This window comes from Miscanthus floridulus, chromosome 15, assembly GCF_019320115.1.
Source record: "Miscanthus floridulus cultivar M001 chromosome 15, ASM1932011v1, whole genome shotgun sequence".
Lineage (NCBI taxonomy): Eukaryota > Viridiplantae > Streptophyta > Magnoliopsida > Poales > Poaceae > Miscanthus > Miscanthus floridulus.
Window position 1 is genome coordinate 78,021,663 of NC_089594.1, and position 24,335 is coordinate 78,045,997.

Below are 24,335 nucleotides of genomic sequence, written 5' to 3' on the forward strand. Positions count from 1 at the left end.
CATCCGCAATCGGATGGACAAACCGAACGGGTCAATCAATGTCTGGAGACGTTCCTGCGTTGCTTCGTGCATGCTTGCCCACATCAGTGGCGACAGTGGTTGGATCAAGCTGAGTTCTGGTACAACACCAATTGGCACTCAGCTTTGGGGCGTTCTCCTTTTGAGGTGTTGTATGGTCATGCACCGCGCCACTTTGGCATTGCCAGTTCTTCAGTCACCGACATTCCTGACTTGGATACTTGGCTGTCTGACCGAGCCTTGATGTCGGAGGTCATCCGCCAGCATCTGAATCACGCTAAGCAACGCATGAAGAAGCAAGCTGATGAGCATCGGTCCGAGCGACAGTTTCAGATTGGTGATCTGGTGTTCGTTAAAATTCAGCCCTATGTGCAATCTTCCTTGGCTCCGCGCAGCAATTAGAAGCTGGCCTTCAAATTCTTTGGACCATTCCGTATCTTGGCTCGCGTGGGAGAGGTGGCATACAAACTGGAGCTTCTGGTTTCTTCTTCAGTGCACCCGGTATTTCATGTTTCACAGCTCAAGAAGTCGGTGGGAACTCATCATTCTGTCACCAGTCATCCACCTTCTGAGGCGGTCCTGTGGAGCATCCCTGACCGAATTCTTCAGACAAGATCCATCACCAAGGGTAAGTGATCTATTTCTCAGGGTTTGATTCAGTGGTCTAACCTGCCACGGTCTCTAGCTACTTGGGAGGACTTGGAGTTTCTTCGGCAACAATTTCCCCGCGCCGCCGTCTGGGACTGGCTCGGCGCGCAAGGAAGGGGGAATGTTACAACTGCATCTTCTACTATGGTATATCCGGCACCAGAAGCTGAAGAGGAGCAAAGGCCGCTGCGGGAGAATGGGCCACAGCTACGAAGGTCCAGTCGGCCCATAATTCCTAACCGGCGTGTCTCGGGTGGTGAATGGGCCAAGGCGTGACTTCGGCGTCTTATATACGGATAGGTGTGAGTCGAGAGGGGCTATGAAAGATAATTGTAATCACTTGCATCCTCCTGCAAACTTCCTCTGACTTCCGGCGGCCCGTGCTCTGCTATCCTTTCTCTGCTCCGTTCCTGCTTCCGCCTGAAACTTTGTAATACGCCGCTCCAAATACCAGATTCATCTGAGATCGTAACATGAGCATTGGACAAAAATGCCTAGCAGCCAGTCCCGTGTTGGACACATAGTTGTACAATGCCCAGTTTGCAAAGAGTCGCAGAAATTATGAACTCACCTCTGTTTGTAGTACGTGGTTGTGTTTTTGAGTGAAGAATGGTGTGATTTTGTTTGCACCTGGCATCTAGTGTTCATTGTTTGAATTTGCGACAAGGCTAACATGCACTTTCACTATGTACCAAGCTGTAATTTTCAAAAAAAGAAAAATTAAGATATGTCGTGAAAACCATGCCAAACTTTGTGAGGTCTGTGTAAGTTTCATGAGGTTTTGCCCGGATTTCATCAGTGTAATAAAGTAATTTATTATTCATTGGCCCGGAGCAAAAAAAAAAGTGGAAAGTTTTATACAAATACTGGTTTATAAAGAGATATAAAAGGGTCATTTTATCTGGCACAGTTAAATTTATGTATAACTCCAATACGCCGTCGAACAGATCCATTTATAGTCGGTTCATTTATACCAAGCACCCTCGTTTAACTTCTAATCAACTATTCGAAATTAGCTCGTTTCGAATTCCAAAAACTACGAGTGTAATCGATGAACAATCTAAAAAATGAAGATCAATTTCGGGAACAAGCCTTTGAATCTGGGAAAAATTTAAGATCAAAATTCCACAGCAAGCCTGTGAATTCGGCACAATCTCTTTCGTTAATTTAATTTAAAAAAAGAAAAACAAACAAACAAACAACGAGCCCAGTAAACGAACAGGGCTTTCTTCCCAGGTCATCCTTTGGCCCAACACGGCCCAACAGGATAGCTCTGGAAAGTAGCCCAACAGGATAGCTCTGGAAGTTACCCTCGCCGCCTGTCTCCCCCGCGCGCGATGGCGGCGACTCCGGCGAGCGGCGGCGGCGGCGCGTACTCGTGCGAGACGGCGGAGCGGACCCGCGAGTGGATGGAGGCCCTGGCCGACTTCCTCCGCCGCCACCGCCCGCTCCTCGAGGCCCACGTCGTCAACTTCTTCAAGGTCCTCATTTCCCCCCGTGAATTCTTCGGAGGCTCGTCGGCCGATTGGAGGGTTTGTTTGCTGAGAGTTTGTGGTTGGGCTCGCGCAGGGCAGGCTGTGGGAGCTAGTGGACGCCGAGTGGATGGAGTGCCTCCGGCGGGAGCCCGTCGAGAGCTTGCTCAAGCTGCCATCCGGATGCGTCCAGGTAGTCCAAGTCCATCGTTGCTAGTTTATGCCCTTGCCAGTTTGACTTTGATGTATCTTACTTTCTATTGGCTTGAAGGAGCACTGGCCTGCTACACTGCGAGAGTTTGTGCTTACTGCTAGGTCGCTTGTTATTCCACGGGAGCAGAAGGCTCTGCAATCGGTTGGTTTCCTGAATAAAATTATATTATCATTTATCAACTAAACTCGGTACAGGTTGAACACTGAGAATATTGTGTTTCAGCAACATTTGAGTTTGTGCACTTTATAGCCAAGTTTTCTGTAGGCGCTCCACTTGCAGTCATGTTGCTTGGTTTCAGTGCACAGAATAATTCAGTACATCAGATTAGTTTTTCTTAATATCTGTTTGCATTCCATACTTGGATCACCTTGCTATCATTTTGGTTAAGAGATTGTCAATTTTGTCGATCTGCTTTAGTCTTAATATGCTTTTTTCCTTGAAAATTTGCAGCTTGTATCTGATATTCATGTAGCCCCAATTGGTACTGTTCTCGCTCAAGGCATGAACTCAAAGAAGAAGCATGAAGTAGGTAATCCGGCTTCATACTGATTGTTTAACTTGCAATGTTCTCTTATTTATGTGCAAATATGTTGTTATTTTCATTTGTTTTTTGCACTCTCATGTTTGAAGAAATTGCTTTATTCAGATTGAAAATCTAGCTGCGGTGGTTCATGCAATTGCAAAGAAGTGTGGAGCCAAGACAGTGGTTGATGTAGGTTCTGGGCAGGTATGTCATATGCATGCAAGCATCTGTGCAATTGTAACCAGATTTCAAGTGGACATAATTGTGTTTCTAATACTTGGACAATTGCCATCCCTCTTGATTCCTTTTGGTTGTGAACTTGTGATTGTGCCATCTTAAATATTATGCTTATATATTCATCACCAATCCTGAGCAGGAATGTCCCAATCGATCTAGCTAAATATACTGGTCCTCGAGGAAAGGCCATATGCTGTGCTTTATATATGTCCATATTTCAACTATGCCTTTATTGCATGATACTTTGGAAGTCATGAGCTAAGAAGCCAAACTATGGACTGTTTCACTCATTTTCAAATAGTCATAATCTACAAAGAACATGGCCTATACGGGCTTGTCTGTTATTTTGTTGACTTTATTTGCAAATTGGAATCAAATGCACAAGTCAAGCCATTTGGTTTTTGTTGTAGACATGTATGGCAATGCCTTGTGTTTTCTGTTGCTGTTAAATGAAAGAAATGATTGGCTTTAACCTAGTTTCTGCAGTAATGTGTTATGTCATGTATTTATCTTTTTTCTCATCTTATTTGATATTATCAGGGTTATCTCGCACAGTCTTTGTCTTTTGAGTACCAACTCCCTGTTGTAGCGATAGATGCTTCATCACACCATGCATCAGTTACAATTGCTCGTGCAGAGAGAATAAAGAAGCACTATGCTGCTAAATGGTCTGACCTTCATCAAGTTTAGTTTCAGTTCTACTACCTTTGGATTCATATCTAATGCTTTAAATTTGTGCCTATTATTTTTTTTAGTGTGGAGAAGCAACTGCTCATGGTACCTAGGACTGTCACCTGTCATGTTCTTTCTAGTGACACATTGGCAGCAGTCACGTTAGATGCATGTAAGGATGACCATGGTGAACATGTGAGAGAAACTAAGGCATCTACTAAGAAAATCACTCAAATCCAGGAACCAACTCAAGGCAGCCCTCCATTAATCCTAGCTGGTCTTCATGCATGTGGTGATCTTTCAGTTAACATGCTAAGGTTGGTGTTTGCGAAGTATGAGAACATGGCCATGGAGCGTGGTCCTTTCTCCAAGCTTGCTAAATGTTGCATCTTGAATAAAAGCAGTTTGTACCTTGATGAAAGTCTTTAAAATGTTACTATCTTTTTAAACAGAGTTTTTGTGTCCTGCGAACAAGTAAAAGCATTGGTAAGTGTTGGGTGCTGTTACAACTTGCTTTCTGAGGATTCTAATGAGGGCACAGACACCTGCCCTGGTTTTCCTATGAGCAAGGCTGCCAAACTGTCTGAATTGGTGCTTGGGAAAAGCATCCGTGACCTTGCTTGTCAGGTATGATAGCAGTTCATGATCTAGTGTTGCCTTCTGATTTTTGAAACATCTCGTATTGTTGAAATTCATGTTTGAAGGCACTCAGCATAAACAAGATACTAAAGGAGTTATCTGTTTGGTGGAGTTAGAAATAAAAAATCCTCACAAGCTTATCGAAGCTTTGTGTTTCCTCTGTGGATACTTGTATGGTCTGCAATTTTGTGGCTTAAAACATTATTGTCCTAAATTACAGGATACTTATCTTTGCCTCTGCAAGTTTTTTTTATTAATCTGTTTTATGTTAGGTATATGCATTTAATATTGCATTATAGAGCTAATAGTTACTTGTCCTAATAAAAGTAAAAATTAATTGCATTATTTTGTGACATCACTTGTGTGTTAGGTAATTAGTGTACTTTGATTGTATCTCTAGTTTGAATTGATGAATTGCAAACATGATTCTTTTTTACATTTTTGGTCTACGATACTATTAAGGATTCATCCTTTAAAATTATCCAAATCGAGTGATAGTTTTCTATAAAGCTCTTTATTTAATATATTTTAAATCGTGTTAGAGCGCAGAGAGATGGAGAAATCTCACCATGGACATTGCAGTGCAAAATTTTGATGTACATGCCTTCCGAGCTGCATTTCAAATGGTAAATATTGTTATTTCTAAACAAATGTTTTGTCAACCTTTTCATTTATATAATTCTTTGGCTATTTCACTCGATGCTTTATGTTTAGTCACTTCATTTATCCTCATGTTCAATGCTGTCTGAAGAAAGGTTCTGGACATAGTGGACTTGTTGATGAGTATGTGTTCTTGTTTACCTAGTTGCATTGTATCAGCAGTTCATTCATTTAAATTTAGACTTCGTGCTATGCATTCTTATCTGTGCTTAAGCAACAGTTTGAATGTAATATTCAGCTAGCTTGAAGCCTTGAAGAACATGACACTTTAAGCTGGCTTATAGACTGGTCACCAGCAGCAGCTTTTGTGACATTCCCAATTTACTTCGTGATCTTACCTAGAAATCTGACATAGCTTTCTAGGAAAGACCACATAGTTTATACATTCACCACACATGCCGATAAGCTAGCCACACTGCATACCAATTGTTGGTTCTTGTATGACGTCAGTGCCAAATGTTTAGGTGTATTATTTTTGGTTTCCTGTTTAGAGTACATAGTCGCGCCTTGGGCCTTGTGCATATGGAAGTGGGTTGATGGTCCATAAATATGTTGAATATAATTTCTGGTTAGAAGTTTTTTTATGTTGATAGTACATGAAGATACCTTTCGGGTTTTGGATTTGTAAAATAGCAATTTGTTTTTTGTATCATTCAAATTTATGGCTTCACTTGATTATATGTTTTTGCTCTAGGTACTTGAGAAATATTTTCCAGAAGTGTCAAGGTTGAGTCCATCAATTGGAAGGCAAGGAAAAGCTCTTCGACGTCAGAGGCTTCGGAAAGTTGTGGAATCACAAATGACTACAGAGAAAAGTGATGATTTCTCCTGTTCAACTTTAAAGGAACAAAACAAGAATGCAAATGATGTTGATTCAGTCATATATGGAGTTGACACCGGGCCAGATGACATCCATCATAATGCATGTCAAAAGTTCACCCTGTTCAAAGATTTCACATTATCTGGATTAGGTCGCCTTGGCTGTGGCTCAGTGGAAGACTCACGTCTTCTTGAAATATGGAAGGACGTGCAACCCTTCTCTGTAGGTTTTATCATTACACCCTTTTTATTATCTATCTTGTTATTGTACTGTTCCATGTACTGATTATTTTCAGTTATTTGTTCGTTGTCAATAGAAGCAAAATTATTTGTTATTTATTCTGTCTTTGTCTTGTATGATGCGTTAGGTAAGCAAGTCCTTGGTACACATTGATAAGTATGCTTGCTGAGGTCATTTCAGTTTTAATACACTAGTGTGGAAATCCTGTAAAGGCCCATCATGCCTATCAGTTTCTTCAATAGTACTTTAAATTGGAATTACATCACTGTGTTTCTGGTAGGTGTGTTGGTGGAGCATGTATCAAAAGAGTTATGCAAAGCGTAGTAAAGTTTAATGTTTTAATACTGGAAGAAGAGAAATGTAAGGCAGATTAAAGTGCATGTTGCTTATATGACAGTAATCTAGAACGAGATAAGTACAATATGTTATGCCTTGCAGTAGTGGAGATATTGTTAAGGTATAATAGTCAAGAGTATTAGTGTAATCTTCTAGTCTAGGGTTTCCCTCCTATGTCTCTCATGTATTCTATATATAGTCCCCATTAGGTCTCAATATAATCATCAAATTCAATCTCCCTTATTCGTAACTGATATCATATATGATATTATGCTCATACAAACCATATAAATGTGCACAACAGCTAATAAGAAAACATGTCCCTCCACATGCTTTTCGAACTGCTTTATATTCATAAAATAAAAGCATAGTGGTTTAAATATGACTGCTTTCCCCCTGATATTATAATACCTAAAGGTACACTCTATCATATCAACTAATCTGACTGTTTTTCTTATTCTTGCAGGAATATATAGGTCCCTTTTGGTGCCTTCGGGCTGCTTTGGGTCCACTGGTTGAAACATATATTTTACTTGATCGGTTATTGTATCTTCAAGAGCGAAGCAACCTAGTTGAAGCATTGCTGTTTCCCCTATTTGATCCTACCATTTCCCCAAGGAACATGGCTGTAATTGCTTGGAAGTTATCTGCAAATTCTTCAGAAGCATGACATGGTAAATCTTCTGATGCAGTTGATGGGATGGTGTGTTGGTACCAAACTATAAGCCAGACTATTGTCTTATGGCAGAACTTGTCCGTTCATTAGGTTTAGATACAGTTATTGTATTTGCTGTCTTCCCATATAAAAAAAACACTGAAGATAGTCTTATCTTTGAAATTGTGAGGGCAATGCATTTCCCTTTCAAATCGCCTGGTACATATGTCTTCTTTCCCCCCTGGGCCTGTCTATATACACTTGATCCGCTTCTTTGTTGCAACCTAGCTTCTCCCAGAGTGTATTTTGCTGCTTGTGTGATGTTCAGATCTTGCAAGAATGTGGCAGGCTATCTAGCCTACTTGAGACTTTCAGTATTTCTGCACAGGTAAGAAAGAAAAACTCAAGTAGACAAGATCTTGCAAATCTAGTTGCAGGAATGTGCAAGATATTGCCCTCGAAGAGTGTGCCTTTATCCACTAAATGCTAGGTCAACAATCTATATCGATTCCATGGCCTTTAGTGCTTGCTTGTTTTTCTGAAGTGATCATGAAACAAGTTGCTATGGAACATTATCTCTCCTGCAATATGTGTAATACATGCAAAAACTTGTCACATATTATCACTCATTGTTGTTACTGCTTGCTAGTTACTCCCTCCAGTTCCATAATTCTTTGTCATTTTGGGCAGCGACAATGTCTCCAAAACTTAGCTTTGACTATAATTTTCTATTACTGGATACAAGATCAACAAATATATATAATTTCATTGAAGTACTTTTAAGACTAATCTGTACATGTGTCTTAGTGCCTTCAAACTAAGTATTTGAGAAGTCATTGATAGTCAGAGTTTTAAAAGTTTAACCTGTAGAGTGGAATGATCTTTACTTCCATATTATCCACCTGAAAGAAAAATGACATTCAGACAATAGAAACAAGAGAGGATTTTTATTCAGGTACTCCTAGGATTTTGCCTGCCTTGCGTATCCTGGTGCAACTGGTAAAGTTATGTCTGATCACAAGAACAGTGATTTGGAGTCAGTTGAGCAGTGTTGGCAGAGAGGGACAAGTGATCGTTTGAACAATGTAAGTTGCCTAACCAAATTGACTATTTACCTACAAATCTACTGTGACGTGTCATAGAAATCAAATCTAACCACATTGACTATTTACCTGCAAATCTACAAAAAATCAAATCCTGTAGGATCTCTGATGTGACACCAATATGGGTAGGCTGAAAGACGACTAGCAGAAGAGGTTGACTTGCATTTTATTGAACATGTGCTGCCCACGTGGTTCCATCAGTATGTGTGTGGTTTCAGGTATGTCATCGCTTTGCTTATCCATGCATGTCATGTGTGCGTGTGTCTGGCGTGTATACATTTTTTTAGTGCTTTTTGGTGATTTGACTTACTGTTCTTGTCATATGAGCATTTATTTAATGGGTTTTTTAATTAACTGCTCGAATTGTTTGTAGTCCACCCAGCAATTTGTGAGATTTTTCTACTCTTCTGCTGCAGGCTTGACAACTTAAAATTTTTTTTGGTTAATTGCTACCCTGGAATTCCTTCCAGATAGAATTCTCCATGTTGACCAGTCATTTAATCGGGCTTATTCAACACTTGTGGTTTGATAGTTCAGAGGAAGGTGATGCAATCAGCAGAGGTACTAGGTGCAAAGAGGTGTATTCAAAATAATTCCTGGACCACTGGTAGATGGATAAGATATGTACTGAGCGTGCTCTCATCATGGTAGTTCATGAGCAACAAGCTGTCATTTGTTGGATGAGATTTTACAATGGAGTTTTACTGACCGAAGCTATATCCTTGCATTGGCTTTCCATGAATCCTGTTACATCCATCCTTTTTGGCTGTATCACCATGCAATAATTGGCTGCTTTTACTTGCATGCGTGAAAGAAACTTTCCTTACCTGGATTGTACGTGATCATGAAGGCGAGAGAGCTATGGAATCTACCCTCTTCTTTCGTCCTTGTTTTGCAGAATTCCAGCCGTTGTCATGAGAACGACGGTGCCTGTACTTCCGATGACGGATCAGCATCAACGTGGACACTCAGAGCCGTCGCAGCCCTTCCGTCCTCAAACCCTTATCCAGATTTGCACACCCGGAGGTGCATGGTGAAGCCACCGGTCAATTCCAGCTGCTTTTCACCGATGCAGCCAGCAGTGGCGGAGAGAGGTAATGAATGGCACACAGCTCTTGACCTGGAAGCTCCCACCCTCGTGCTGGGCCACGGTGGCGCGATGGACTGATGGTAGCCAGCCAATATCTCATGGTGAGGTCTCGAGCATCGTTTTAACCGGGAATATGCGAGGAAAGACTGTTCTCCCGGCGCGCGCTTGGCGCGAGCTGATTGGCTGGTTTAGGTTAAAAGTTACTGGAAACGGGGTGTTAGGCAGTGCAGAGAGGGGAAGGGGGGGCGGTATGTGGATGTGGATGAGGTTTCTGCTGTTGCTATCAGGCCCATTTCCAGGTCACTCTCAGATTGGTTAGAGGGGTAGTAGAGGTAGAGCAGGCGGGCATAAATTCCCCCATTATTGTCTGTTTTTATCGCAAGGGTCTTGCTAGAACAGTTGGTGTCTACTTCTTTGGATTGGATAGATCTGCAGAATGGCATCTCTCCATTTGTGTGCCGCCATCCATCTTATCGCCACCAGCCATCCTTTTGTTTTTTTTTTCGACAGGAAATATGTGCCGAAAAGGATTTTCACTGCCTTTTGGTTTGGGGGGCTTGATTGACTAGTCCAAGAAGACCAACCGTGGAGGAGCTTTCGGAGGAGCCACAGCCGCACTCACTTGCGAAGTGTTGTGGGTTAGGTTGGTAGTGAGTGGCTTTGATCGTGATCGTGTATTGGTGACTTGACTGGCAGAGGAATCTCCGAATCTGGCACTGGACTGGACACCGGAGAGAGTAGAGATGTACTACTCCCTTCCATTCCATGGGTTCGTCAATTTCAATCTTAGACGACCGGCCGGTCCTGTGTGGCTGCAAAAATTCCAAGGTGGTATATATTACCTATGTTTTTTTTTTTACTTTTTAACAGTGTTTTCTATATAATTGTTATCAAAAAAAACTTTTTCTAAATATGTAGTTTTTTTGTCGACAGGGCTGATTGTGACTGCTTTGTCGCGACGTGAGCCTGGGCGTTGCGTTGGAGAGAGGAGAGAGGAGAGAGGAGAGAGGAAGGATGGGATGACAAGCCGCTTGCTGGATCGGTCACGTGATGCGGCTGCGCAGCGCAACGGCCGGGCCGGTGCCGCCGCGGCGACGGGATCGCGCGCCCGGCGGCGCGTGCGTGGTTGGTGTGACGGCGGGCCGCACCGCGCGCATGCCTGCCCCTTGAGGCCCTGATGCATCACATGCCACTACTACGTGCACCGGCCGGCCAGCTACGTGAGCTTGCTAGCTTCTCACCGAGACGAGAAGCCGAGAAGAAAATGGCGGCCACTTGCGCGTCGCCCGATCGGGCAGCCGTTGCGCGTCCCTCGTCAGAGCTGGGGCGCGCGTGTCGCCTTCTCTGCTACGCCACGTGTCTGCGTGAGAGCGTGCAAGGTCGTATAGTCCTAGCCCAGTCATTTTGCTTGAGTTTTACGCGGATCTCGAGGGATTCTATGGGAAATTCTCCTGTGTCTGGTGATGTTTTAAAATTCAAACAAGTTTGGGCGATGTTTTAAAATCGGATTGAATCATGATTTTTATATGAGTAAATTACATGGCCGATCCTTAAAGTATTGGACGGATTTCATCTGGATCACCAAACTATGAAATCGCACGTTTGGCTCTTTAGTGTATTTAAGTGGTCTCATCTAGGTCCAAAATAGACACGAGGAGGGTTTGAAGCTGACGTGGTCGTCCATGTGAACATGATTTCACCCGGTCACCACCATCTTGATGGCTGGAAATTGACCTTGCCGAGGCGGTGGTTGACCGGTGACGTGGCGTATCCTAATTGGAGGGAAGGGTGCTGACTCGGCTGGTCCTTTGACCTTGTTGACCATCGGTCAACAAGCAATCTGGATCGTCGGTTTTGGATCGGGCGGTGTAGGAGTCGTCCTCCCCTGTAGCTGCGCAGGGGTGCTCCCCGGCAACGTTCTCGCCGGAGTCGAGGCAGGACGACGCTCCGGCGCCCGATGATCTCCGGCGAGTGCCGGAGCGGGAAGAGGAGGCCATAGCGAAGTCGTCTGCGGCGATCTCGACGGCGGGGAGGCAGTGGGGAAGGGAATCGAGGTGGTAGGGCGAACGGTGGCGGTCTGGGAGTTCCGGTGAGGTCGGGGAATGGAGTTGCTGGCTCGGATTGACGCCGTGGAGTGGTGTAGAGGCCTCGTCGTGCATCTGCGAATCCAACGGAGGAGGAATCGAGTCTGGAGGTGAGCTGGGGAGGGAGATCGGGAGCTCGGCTGCATGCTTGGTAATGGCGGCGGCGGCGGCGGATTCGGGCGCTGGAGCGAGAGAGAGGTCATAGGGAGGGGCGAGGTGGCATGACGCAGCAGCAGCAGGCGGCAAGTGGTAGGCAGCGGTGCAGCAGCAATAGGCGCATAGCCGAGCCGTCGCCGCTTTCCCGTGGTTGCCTGCCCCGACGCAACGGCAAGGCCCGCGGCCCGCACGCTTGCCCTTGCGTGGCCAAGATCACTACTAGCTAGAGCTGCCCCCGACACGATAGCGCGGCCATCGCCCCCCGCGCTCTCGCATGCCAGCGACAGCTAGAGCTGGAAGATGGGGTTGACACGTGGGCCGCCCTGGGGCTGGAAGATCCTGGCCATGCACACCACGCCTCAGGTTTTTGTGCTTAAATCATGTCCACGTGGACGATCATGTCAGCTTCTAACCCTCCTCGTGTCTATTTTAGACCCAGATGAGACCACATAAATACATTAGGGAGCCAAACATGCGATTTTGTAGTTTAGGGGACCGAGATGAAATCCGTCCAATACTTTAAGGACCGGCCGTGCAATATACTCATTTTTATATCTTTGTTTGCATCGTGTGGGACATGATGCGAGTGCCATGGATCTGTGCCAAATGGCTATAATCATTCAATCGGGAATGTTAAGAGGCCGAAACATAGTTAGCTAGATGTCCATTATGTCTGGACATGTTGTAAAAGTGGTGTATCTACAAAAATCAAAACCATGTACTTTTCGGAACGCAGAGAATATTGTCGTCTTAGATGGCCAAGATCACGTCGCCGATCTCGAGGAGTTTCATGCCTATGGAGTGCTACACGTCGCTGATCTCGAGGAGCTTCATGGCTGTGGAGTGCTATGTTGTGCCCGTGCGTGCACTGCACCTTCAAGTATCAACGTCCTTAGCCGCAGTCGATCCTGATCCAAACTCGTGCGTAAATATATATATATAAGTATAGGTGTGAACGTAGCCCGCGATCCTCATCCGATAGCCAGCTTTAAGCACGAGGTAGGCGAGAGGAGAACGGTCTTCGCAGACTCTCTCACCCTAGGTCATGCTGAAGAATGAGCTGACGGCAGTGCCAGCTAGCATGCCGAGAGCATGAAAATGAGTTTAGGTCCTGTTTGATATAAAGTTTTTTTTAGAGTTTTAGATCAATGCCATGGTTTTTTAAAATACCTAGGTATCTAAAAGAAAGAAGGTGTTTGAATGTAATTAATTTGGAGTTTTAGAAACTACGGTATTAATAAAACCACAGTTTTTTTTGGAGTCTAAAAAACTTGGTCCCAGCCCTCTTTATTTTTGACAGAGCTTGGTGACGCGCGTCCATCTCTGATGGCGTGTCTCTTTTTCACTGCTATTTTAGAGATACATACTATTTTTAGCAGCATAGACATAACCAACTAGTCTTAAAAGCAACGTATTGCTGTGTAGCCAAACACGTCGTGGCTTTTCTTAAATAGAGAAATATTGCGGTTTCTAAATACTATGGTATTACATGCCTACGGTTTTTAAAATTGTGGTTTCATAATAGTAGAGTTTTAAAAAACAGTAACACCCAAAGGAGTTCAAGCATCCATTGGTATTATGCTGAGTTGGAGTTTTGTCATGGCTAACGAAATCACCTTGATGTTTTCTTATTCTTTTTAGAGTGAAACGCACCCTGCCCTGGCCGTCTGATCGAGCCCTTTTGCATCACAGTGCTTGTGTGGGCGTATGGTTTGCCTTCCACTTTTTTTGTAAACGCACAACAGATACACACACTGGCAACATATTTAAGTTGATTTAATCTCCTATCAATTTGACCTGATGTTTGGCTCGAGTCAGGCTTGGACCAAACAAAAAAAATATCAGTTTTAATTTTTTGACTAACCTGAACCCGACTTGGCGTTTGATTATGTATAATTAACTTGAACCAAGGTGGTTAAGATACATCCCTCCTACCCCCAACCACTTGTTTATGATGGTCCTCGTCCCATTGCTTATTTGTAAAGTATTTCATAATGTTTATAAGATGTGATGTTTATATTGTAATAAAGGTTTGAAGGTTTGCAAATTGACTGTTGTTAGGTAAGTCCCAATATAATGAGAGTTTCAATCTAATTTAATGAAGCATCACATCTGTAAAATTGGTGACATGACATGTAATTTATGAAGTGAGGGATGATACGATTTTCATCTAGATTAAACTCTGTGTATACGGTTTTCAACACATTGGAAACCAAGTGGAACTCCATTGAGAGCATTCCATTTTATCCACATGTGTTGGAAACTAAATGAAACTCCACTGAAAAGGTTTCATCTTATTATAACACTATGCAACACTTAGATGCTATGTTGAGCCTATAAAGTCATGAATAAAACTATGCATTGTAGGCCTTATTTTATTTCATCACCCCACATATATTTAGCTAGCTAAGGTGTCATTTTCAGAAACTAGCTAGGTTTCTTGTGGTGAAACTTATCAACCGAATTCGGATCTTCAACTCGGCAGGGGTGCTCACATTTACAACTAATTATTCTTTTAGTGGCTAGCTAGTATAGTAGTTGATACATGCCAGTTGCCGGTGAGGTGCATGTGTTGAGTTTGTGGATCTCAAAATTTGTCAACCTAGTCTCTCGAATGTGTGCTCATGAGGGTTGATTGTGTATGCAGGTGTTCGTAGGGGTGAGCGCTTGTGTACATGATGGTCTCTGTTTATACCTTATTTCAAAAAAAAAAAAAAAAACTTCCTTGTACTAGCACCTACTGACAATAAGATACCGGGGCACAGGCTATATTCTTGGTAAAATATTTCATAACGTTTATTATGACTCTCTAATAGCTACAACATGACAGATTTCAACCTTTCAGTTTCCTTCAAAAGTATTAAACATTTGACTTGAAGGAGTAGGCCAGCCACACCCTAGCTGACAAGTGGTGCATTTGCTTGTACATCCTTGGTGGATAGCAATCCAGCCCTTTTCAGTTTGGTTCCAAGGCGGCCTTCGTATTTTACACATATATTCCTTTCGTTTTTGGTCACTCCTTTTTCTTTTACATACATATATTTCAGGGAAATTTCCTTGGTGCCATATATATGTGGAGATGGAGAGCTAGCTGTGAACATATTCACTACTGGAAACGCGTACTTTGCCGAGGGCCTGAGGCTTTGCCAAGGGCCAAATATCGGGCACTCGGCAAAGAGACTCTTTGCCGAGGGCCAGACAAAGGAGCCCTCGGCAAATAACGGCCCTCGGCAAAGAGGCCTTTGCCGAGGGTACGACCCTCGGCAAAGACAGGCCCACGGCAAATCAAATCTTTGCCGAGGGCCTCGGCCCTCGGCAAAGATACCCTCGGCAAAGTAGGCCCGTTGGGTCACGGCGGCCATTTCCCGTCAAACTTTGCCGAGGGCCACCCGTTAGGCCCTCGGCAAAGGTTCGGCAAATTTTTTTTTAAGTCTTTGCCGAGGGCCCCAGACCAGGCCCTCGGCAAAGATTTTTTAAAAACCAGTTTTCGGCCAAATTTTTTTTATAAATCGCATGTGTAGGCTGTGGTAAAAAATTGAGAAGGGTTCGAGCGAGTTGCGACGTCGGATGCCTGAAACCCAGACATCTCCACATGTGATAACATGACATCTCGCCAAGTTTCGTGATTTTCGGACTTCGTATGGATTTTATATAATTTTAAAACACTTTCCCGGCAAGTCGGTCGCCATGTTACGCGAACAAGATGCGTGAAAATTTGATGCGAGCTCGTGGATAGGGACTCAACATGCACCAATTAACATGAATAACATTTTTCGAAACACTACATTGCAATATTCCATGCACCTGCAGTTCAAATTTGACATATTAAAAAAAATCGAAGAATCGAAATAAATTAAGGAAATATACAAAACAAAATCAAAATTGGCCTGAATTTTAAAATTGAGTTCAAAATAATGTATTGTAGCACCACAAAAAAACTGGGCTAAAAAAACCAAAAAAAAATTGCCGAGGGCTCTTTGCCGAGGGCCTGACCTGTGGCCCTCGGCAAAGAATTTTAAAAATAAAAATAAAAAATCTTTGCCGAGGGCCGTGGATCTGGGCCCTCGGCAAAGGACCGAACCCTAAATCGGGACGCAGCCCAAATTCCCGATCGAAAATTTAAAAAAAAAAAACGTCGACCGTCTCCCTCCCCACGCGCCCGCTCGAGCCCGGCCCCCGCGCGTCCACCACCGCCGCCGCGCACCCCGCCGCCGCGCGCCCGCTGCTGCGCGCGCCGTCTGCCCCGAGCCCGGCCGCCCCGCGCGCGCACCCGGGCTGCCCCGCGCCTCCAGCACCGCCGCCGCTAGCCCCGCCGCCGCGCGGCCGCCGCTGCGCGCCTGGCCGCCCCGAGCCCGGCAGCCCCGCGCGCCCCACCGCCGCGCGTGCACGCGGGTCGCCCCGCGCCTCCACCACCGCGCCGCGCGCCCGCTGCCGTGCCTCGCGTCGCGCGCCCGCTGCCCGCAGAAGCAGATGGCGGAGATGATGGTGATCATGCAAAGTCTGGGCAAGCATCGGGTGTACCTGTGCAGTTTTCAGCTCCTCCACCTCCTACTCCTGCAGCTACTCATATAAGTATGAAAGTTCACTTTTCGCTTGTGCTTTGCATGTATGTCGGCCTTCGTGCCGTTGTGGATGTCGGCGTTCGTGCCGTTGTGGATGTCGGCGTTCGTGCCGTTATGGATGTCGGCGTTCGTGCCGTCGTTTCTTGCAGGTTTTGGAAACCTCCCCGTGCAGGGGAGGTGCTGCCGAAATTTTCAATTTAGTCTAATCTTTTTGTATTCCTACAATACTAGATGCAATCTCTAAGTTTCAAAACTGTTTTCCCGGATTACTCACACATGCAATCTCTGCTCCTTTGTGCAGCTTCAGTCCGCGGGTTCCAATCAACCCGCTAGTGCGTCACCGGGTGATCCTGCTTTTCCTTCACCATCGTCTCATAGGCTAGCTTGATGAAGACTCGTGCTAGGTGATGTGGTTGGACTTTAGCGTGATTTGTGATTTATGGTTGTGACTTGTGCTTGGATTTTATTAACTTGTCGTAATAAACATGTGAATGATGATGAACATGTGACTTGTCGTTGTAATATATTGTGATTTGTGGTTCACAATTATGGTTGTCATATATTGTGAGAAAATGGGTTCTGTGTGATATATATATGTATATATATGAAATGCTTGTGTCGATGGAATGCAAAAAACAAAAAACAAAAATTTAAATTTCTGCCTCTTTGCCGAGGGCAATGACCAAGGCCCTCGGCAAAGAAGTGCCCTTTGCCGAGGGCCCAAGCAATAGCTCTCGGCAAACATTTTTTGGAAAAAATCCTGCCAATTTCTTTGCCGAGGGCCAGGGAGTAGGCCCTCGGCAAAGGGTTAAAAAAAATTCAAAAAACCATTTCTTTGCCGAGGGCCGGCCCTCGGCAAAGAATTTTTAAAAAATCCTGCCAATTTCTTTGCTGAGGGCCAGGGAGTAGGCCCTCGGCAAAGGGTTAAAAATTCAAAAAACCATTTCTTTGCCGAGGGCCGGCCCTCGGCAAAGAATTTTTAAAAAAATCCTGAAAATTTCTTTGCCGAGGGCCAGCGAGTAGGCCCTCGGCAAAGGGTTAAAAATTCAAAAAAACCATTTCTTTGCCGAGGGCCGGCCCTCGGCAAAGAATTTTTAAAAAATCCTGAATATTTCTTTGCCGAGGGCCATAGAGGAGGCCCTCGGCAAAGATTTAAAAAAAAATAAAAACTTTTATTTGCCGAGGGTCGGCCCTCGGCAAACAAATTCAAAAAAAAAATCCATTTCTTTGCCGAGGGTCGGCCCTCGGCAAAGAAACCGCCTACGGCGCCGGCATCTGACGGCGTCTTTTCTTTGCCGAGGGCGATCCTGGCCCTCGGCAAAGGCTTTGCCGAGTGCCCGATAAAGGGCCCTCGGCAAAGACCCCTTCGCCGTCTAAAAATTCCCCGAGGGGTCTTTGCCGAGGGCAGCCCTCGGCAAAGCCTTTGCCGAGGGTTTCTAGTCCTTTGCCGAGGGCCAGAGGCCCTCGGCAAAGCATGCGCCTCCAGTAGTGATTGTAGCATCTACTAGTCCCTTTGTACTGACCTGGAAAGTGCTGCCCTTATTTGTGGAATGAAAAGGCTAAATGGGAAAAGGGGAAAAAAAGGATAAAAAGGATAGATGAGAAGCTTGAGGGAGACCCACCACCTAAACCACCTTATAAACCCCTCTCTTCCAAACTAGTCACATGACACAAGCACACAACTCAGTTCTTTCTGCTGGCTACTAGGCTAGCTACTAGTTCCTCCTTCCTCTGATCCCCCTTTTCATCTCTCTCTCATCTCCTATTGATGTTTTCTCTGGTCTCACAACTTGAGAGAGACTTGTGAAAAGAAACCAGACAGAGGGAGAGAGAGCAAGAGAGATCATGTCGATGAGCTTCTTGAGCATGATGGAGGCGAAGCTGCCACCGGGGTTCCGGTTCCACCCGAGGGACGACGAGCTCATCTGCGACTACCTCGCGCCCAAGCTCGGTGGCAAGGTCGGCTTCTCCGGCCGCCGGCCGCCCATGGTGGATGTCGACCTCAACAAGGTCGAGCCATGGGATCTCCCCGGTGAGTATCCACAAGTCCATCGATCGGTACACGCATGCATCTTCTCTAAATAAAAGTGTAAAAGTTTGCTAGCTCCTTTCTGTCTTTTCTCTTCTTCGATGACTTTGCTTTGCACCAGTTGATGTCTAGAGAGAGAAAGAGAGATGGAGAAATTATTATTCCCCATGGACAACAGGGATCGTTGAATTATTTATTTATTTATTCTTGTCCATGATCAAAATCCACAGCCTCTTATTTTTCTGCCTTTTAATTTATTGATTTCCAAAATGAATTAGCTATTTGGGATCCTCTGTTGCTTCAGCGTCAAGAAACACCATGAGTCCCCAATGTGCTGCTGTTCATACACTAAATTGCACCCTTCTGTTTTTTTTCATCATCAGCGATAATATCGCCGTTACTACCTAAACCCTTAGAAACATATATTGATGATCTCGTTTTCATACATATAATCATTTCCCTTTCTTCCTCTTGTTGATATTTTTTCTATACCACTTTTTTTTTTTGTTATGATGAACTTGTTGATGCCTCTCCTTCAATAATTATCACTGCTAGTTGTCATTAAGTTGAGGGTCAAAATTAAGCAGTAGGTATACACACAATTGAAATACGTACACACTATGGATTTGTTTTTGCTCCTCTACTATAATTGTTTAATTTGCATATAATTACTTGTTTGTTTGTATGTTTGTTTCTGAACCTTCTTGCGGTGGTATAATATCAACGTCACAATCAGAGTACGCGTACTCGATATACAGAAGAAGACTACAATAACAAGCTAAGCGAGTCGTTTTCCAAAAAAAGAAAGTACACATAGATGATAGATCTGTCTAAGTGCACTATATAGTACACATAGTTCTTGGCATTTCCAATAATTAAAGAATAATTGAAGTACAGATACATCTGCCTGCTTTAATTTTGCGTGTTAGATATGTATGTGCTCATGTTATTTTATATGCAAGAGGACTGCATACACTACTAGCATTATTAATTAGGCAATTTTTTTGTAAAATAAATTTGTGCAATTTCATGAAATAGATATGTATAGTTATCAATTAGTATGAGCATGGGGGGACGACGATGTGACGGATACTGTGACGACATCACATGACGGAGAGTAAAAATATTCTCATTTCCATTTGGTGAGGGCCGGGGTAGAAAAATGTTCTCGCTTAGTTGTACGTTTTGGCATTTTTCCCCCCTTATCTGCAACGAGAAAACGATATATAATATTCCATTTACTACATACTTTACGGCCAACTTTCTAACTTCTGGTCAACGAATCTTCTCTCCAACCTCTTTCAGTTTGTGTCCAAAATGCTTTTCTGTTAAGGCCTTGCGTGCGTTCGTTCTAGATACTCTCATCAGCTAGCATCAGTTTGATCTTATGAAACACTGAAACATATGCCATAATATCCTTTCCTTTATTATTTTTCGAATGATGATAGATGTTACTGCTTTGTCTGCCTTATAAATATATACTAGTATATGGCTTTTGAGTAGTTCTTTATTCATGTACTGAGTAGCTATATCTACAGCTAGTAGTAAGTACGTAGCTAGGGTTCATATCATCAGCTTATGTAATTAGAAAAGTGGTGGTCAAAAGCTAACAAGTTTCAGCACACACGTTTTCAAAATATATATGGTGGTTGGTTTATTTCATTTGATCATGCACAAAAAGGGCAAAAAAGAAGATCCCCTCAAAAGAAAATTGGCTGGCGTCGCCCGGGTTCGAACCGGAGACCTTCAGTGTGTTAGACTGACGTGATAACCAACTACACCACGACACCTTTTGTTATGCCGTGGGTTAAAACATATTATTTGTATTAGTATTAGTATTTTATTGTTATTGATGTACTCAGCTCCTGCTGGCCTTTCAAATTATTAGTGCACGTCAGAAAGCAACAAACTGCAAATCACGTATTACGCATGAGATCTCAGATTCCTATCGCACACACATGCATGACACACCCTCTGTATGCATGGACCGCACACGTACGTGTCCCTCCCTCCCTCTTGTCAAATTGATGCAGCACATATATATATATGGTACACTACTAGCAGCAGAAGGTCCCAAAGCTATGGGCAGCAGGCAACACCCCCATGCTATTTCTAGCAGTGGCTCCAAACCTCACCATCCAGCATGAGCATGTATTCCAGTAGCTAGCCGGCCAACCACGTTCTACTCACAGTGTGTGTGATTGTGAGTTGTGACCACAACGGCACAAGGTGATCGATCTGATCCATCAACAATCCAACATGCATGTTGATGTTGTACAATCACTGCCCATGAATAGATTTCCCTACCGGCCAGTACCAAGAATGACTTTTGTGAAGTGAAAAAGAAGGAGAGGTGCAAGAAATGGAGGAGGCTGATCGAAATGTGTCCGTGTCACCGTCGAAAGATGCGCCTATTTTTCGACGAAGGAAGCTTTTATTAAATTCTCAAGAGTATTACATCAAGGCGTGGCCTCTGCCTATCAACAAACACAAACGAAAGAAATGAATAGAAAGATCGACATATTCTAGTGACTACCAATTTGTAAACTAGATCACCATATGTATTCATATGTCTGAGAGACTTGAAACCATACTATATGTGAAGCTGGTTTCTGCAGGCCGGACAGCCTAAATACGTGGCCAGAAAGATGAGTGTGTCTACAAGAAAAACATAAAAACATCTCTACATACGATACAATATAAACATTCTCCCGGCCATATAGATCAACTGATCACTGAATTTGTGTTGTTTGCTTATTTCCTCTCTGACTTGGTGGCCATCCAGTTGCGGCATCCGTGGGGCCTAGGGAGTGGTATTTCTTCAGCCTCAAGGACCGGAAGTACGCGACAGGGCAGCGGACGAACCGGGCTACGGTGTCGGGCTACTGGAAGGCGACGGGGAAGGACCGGGTGGTGGCGCGGCGAGGGGCGCTGGTGGGGATGAGGAAGACGCTGGTGTTCTACCAGGGGAGGGCGCCCAAGGGCAGGAAGACCGAGTGGGTGATGCATGAGTACAGGATGGAGCCTGCTCTTGACCAATCCTTCTCCTCCAACTCCAAGGTAAATATAATTCAGTTGTTGTACAATGTAATGTTCATTACTGCTAGCTAGTACACTTAGTTAAGTATACAATAATCTTATATATATAGCATTCTGTTTGACAATGTATTGGCTCTCTTCATCATATTACTTATCATATAGTCCACTTGTCCACTTGTACTTTTAAGGAGTATCCAAGTTGTTTTGCTTGATCGTCCTTAATTTGTGCTACAACTTCTATAACTTTTTAGGACGGTTTGTCAAAATATATGTGTCACCTCTTTCTTTGTTTATAAATAAATAAATATATAAAAATAAATGTGCCATTTAAGGAGGTAGTGAACCAATTGGCTTTAGGTATGTCTCCCCAATCAATCAGGAATAAAATTGATTGCATGGGTATACATAGGTACAGACTGTATGTGAGCTAGCTAGATTGCACATTTAATAATTCTATAAAGAGACGATTTGTAGTGTGGGCATATTTCCTACTGAACAGTCCTTGTCAAGACTTTTGTTACACTGTTCATATGAGATGGACATCTCTACTTGTCTCTTTCTCTACATTTTTTTAATTATATGGAGTTCTTTATGTATATGGGTTTCATACTTAGCCATTATATTTTATTTTTTGATGGATGCTTGCCCATTATATTTCTTGAACATAAATGGCCTTTTGCACCGGTCCATCCATTTGCATCAAGCAATGGAAGTCCTAAATTCTTGTAACTTTTCTTTAGCAATCATCAATATACAAATTTATGTATATTTCATCATTGATCGCCTTCGACTAAATTAACAAAGTAAGAGATATATAAGTAGCTTAAAGCCTGAAACAATAGCTTATTCAAAATGAAGGCTTCAAATCAACGTTAATGTTAGTCACTAGTCAGTCCAAGTGATTAACGAGACTCCATTCAATGAACTAACCAATGCTTTCATTCATCCTCCTCCTGTCACCAACAGGATGAAGATTGGGTGCTGTGCAGAGTCATCTGCAAGAAGAAACTAGCGGGAGGCTGCGGCAGCTCCATGGCATCAAGGAGCCTCACCAGCAGTGGCGGCCGCGAGACCGTGCCAACCACGTCGCCACCACTGCCACCCCTCATGGACACTACCCTAGCACAGCTCCAGGCCGCCATGAACACCACCGGCGCCGGCGCAATCCAGCAGGTGCCCTGCTTCTCCAGCTTCAACAACATTGCCAGCAACAGCAACGGCAATGGCAACAGCGCTGCAGCAGCAGCTCAGTCATGCTACCTGCCCATGGCCACAGGCGGCAGCCATGGCATGAGCTACCTGGACCATGGCCTGCTGCCTGAACTGGGCGGCTGCTTTGATCCTCTCAACAGCGACAAGAAGTTGCTCAAGGCAGTGCTGAGCCAGTTAGGCGGTGACGTGGTGCCAAGCCTGCAGCATGAGATGGCCGCTGCCACTGCCACTTCCTCCACTTGGATGAATCACTTCGAGGAAATTTAATTCAGCAAACCTAAGTATGTGATTGGTGATATATTGCATATATGAAACATATATATACATATTGTGTGGTGAAACATTTGTGTGTGACTAGTAGAGGATGCAACATTTTTTCTGCCTATCGATTCGGATGAGGCAAGGAAAATATTAGGAGTAAAACTCTGTAATGGCTGTTGAAGTGTGTATATTCAGATGCAGAAGTATGACATGAGTGATGAGGAGAATTTCAGATTGATCATTTTACTATAATTCACATATGACCTCTCTCTCTCTCTCTCTCTCTCTGAGTCTCTGTACATTCATAGTAACAGAACAGTGCCTGTGTATACATACAATAATTCAGAATGCAGAGGCTGCCATCCGGATGCAGTACCGGTCCAAATCCAATCATGCTATTTATTCAGGAAAGTAGGCATGACACTCACATCTAAGCATCTCTTCTTTACCATCATCTTTCTTTTTCTGATGTATTGTTGCGATGACAAGCATACTAATCAAGCAGTAAGTTGAGAGTTCCTGGCTTTCCACTGCACTATTCCTGATATGCTGCTGGCCAACTGCATAATCAAGTGACCACTGACGACCTGTCACCTGTGCGGCCTCCATCCTAACTGATGCTCTTGCTGTACCTTATGTCATAAATACTGGTACTGGTACACATATAAATACACGTCCTGTACACCTCTCTCAATCGTCTTGTAACAGTAGGTAGGATTTGCAAGAGCAAATGGCAGAAAAAGAAAGAGCTCTCATCTCTGTACTTGCATCAAGGTGGGCAGGTGGCAGCTTCTAGATACTGAAACGTCCCAGTCTTCTCCATTCTTTTTCATGCCAGACTGCCAGTCCATCGCATGAACATATATCTAGACTGTGATTTGTCATATTGTTACACTACTGAGGTACAGCTCATCCGAAGCAAAAATGGAACTGGTGGTGAATTGGTGATAGCGCAAATTTACTATTGTAGGTCTGATGGGTTGATCATGTTTTCCTATTTATACCATTCTAAAAATTAAAATATATAAAAGGAAATATAATAGCTATATTCATATTTTACTCTTATACGTGTAAGGTAATACCTCACCCTTTTCTATCCTATCCATTGAGACTTAACTAACTAAATGGATAACCCACATTTAGAAACATATTTTTTTTAGATTACATGATATAACGTGGACGCTCACAAGTCACAACGCACCCATACTCACCCTTATGAACGCACGCATGCAAACCCTATCCCTATGAGCACCTTCGAAGATTGGCTGACAAATCCTCGAGACGAAATTGACGAAGTCACTGTAGGCATCTCGCTGTTGATAAGGAACGTTGCCTACCACTGAAAACACAATGCCGTTATATCCTAAGTAGAACCGAGGATCTCAGGTGCTAATGAGGCTCTTGTAAGCACTAGGCTTACAAGCCATTTAGCTTGTTTTTCTTAGTGCCACAAGCAAATTTACTATTCATTGTTTTTCTAAGTGCCACAAGCAAATTTACAATTCAAATTCATTTGCAGGGCTTTTGCATGATATCGTAAGAGTAAATTTTATAGGGCATTCTACCAGAAATTTAATCTCCACGTTGGGGTTTGACTTGTAGTGTGTATGGATGAGATGTATATCTTTTTTAACTTCATGACTCATTCCACATAGAAGCCTTATT

The 24,335-nt window shown here is 43.7% G+C and overlaps 2 protein-coding genes and 1 non-coding gene across 4 annotated transcripts; 2 read left to right on the top strand and 1 right to left on the bottom strand.

Moving 5' to 3' along the window:
* Positions 1–1,959: 1,959 nt before the first annotated feature.
* Positions 1,960–7,317, top strand: LOC136508964 (uncharacterized). 2 transcript variants are annotated; one of them, XM_066503738.1, is made up of 11 exons: positions 1,960–2,147; positions 2,236–2,331; positions 2,410–2,493; positions 2,803–2,877; positions 2,999–3,079; positions 3,653–3,780; positions 3,868–4,101; positions 4,237–4,411; positions 4,966–5,049; positions 5,778–6,125; positions 6,946–7,317. In XM_066503738.1, exons 1-11 carry the CDS (start codon positions 2,004–2,006, stop codon positions 7,147–7,149), a joined length of 1,653 nt encoding a protein of 550 aa, XP_066359835.1. In that variant the 5' UTR covers positions 1,960–2,003; the 3' UTR covers positions 7,150–7,317. The 2 variants fall into 2 exon arrangements, with proteins under 2 accessions (XP_066359835.1, XP_066359836.1); XM_066503739.1 differs by having other exon boundaries at positions 2,020–2,147; positions 2,241–2,331.
* A 10,438-nt stretch (positions 7,318–17,755) lies between these two features.
* LOC136508836 (NAC domain-containing protein 21/22-like) lies at positions 17,756–22,922 on the top strand. The gene is made up of 3 exons (XM_066503618.1): positions 17,756–18,161; positions 20,944–21,218; positions 22,164–22,922. Exons 1-3 carry the CDS (start codon positions 17,975–17,977, stop codon positions 22,674–22,676), a joined length of 975 nt encoding a protein of 324 aa, XP_066359715.1. The 5' UTR covers positions 17,756–17,974; the 3' UTR covers positions 22,677–22,922.
* TRNAV-AAC (transfer RNA valine (anticodon AAC)) lies at positions 19,875–19,948 on the bottom strand. Its single transcript has one exon. It is a non-coding gene; the product is annotated as a tRNA-Val (tRNA).
* Positions 22,923–24,335: the final 1,413 nt, after the last annotated feature.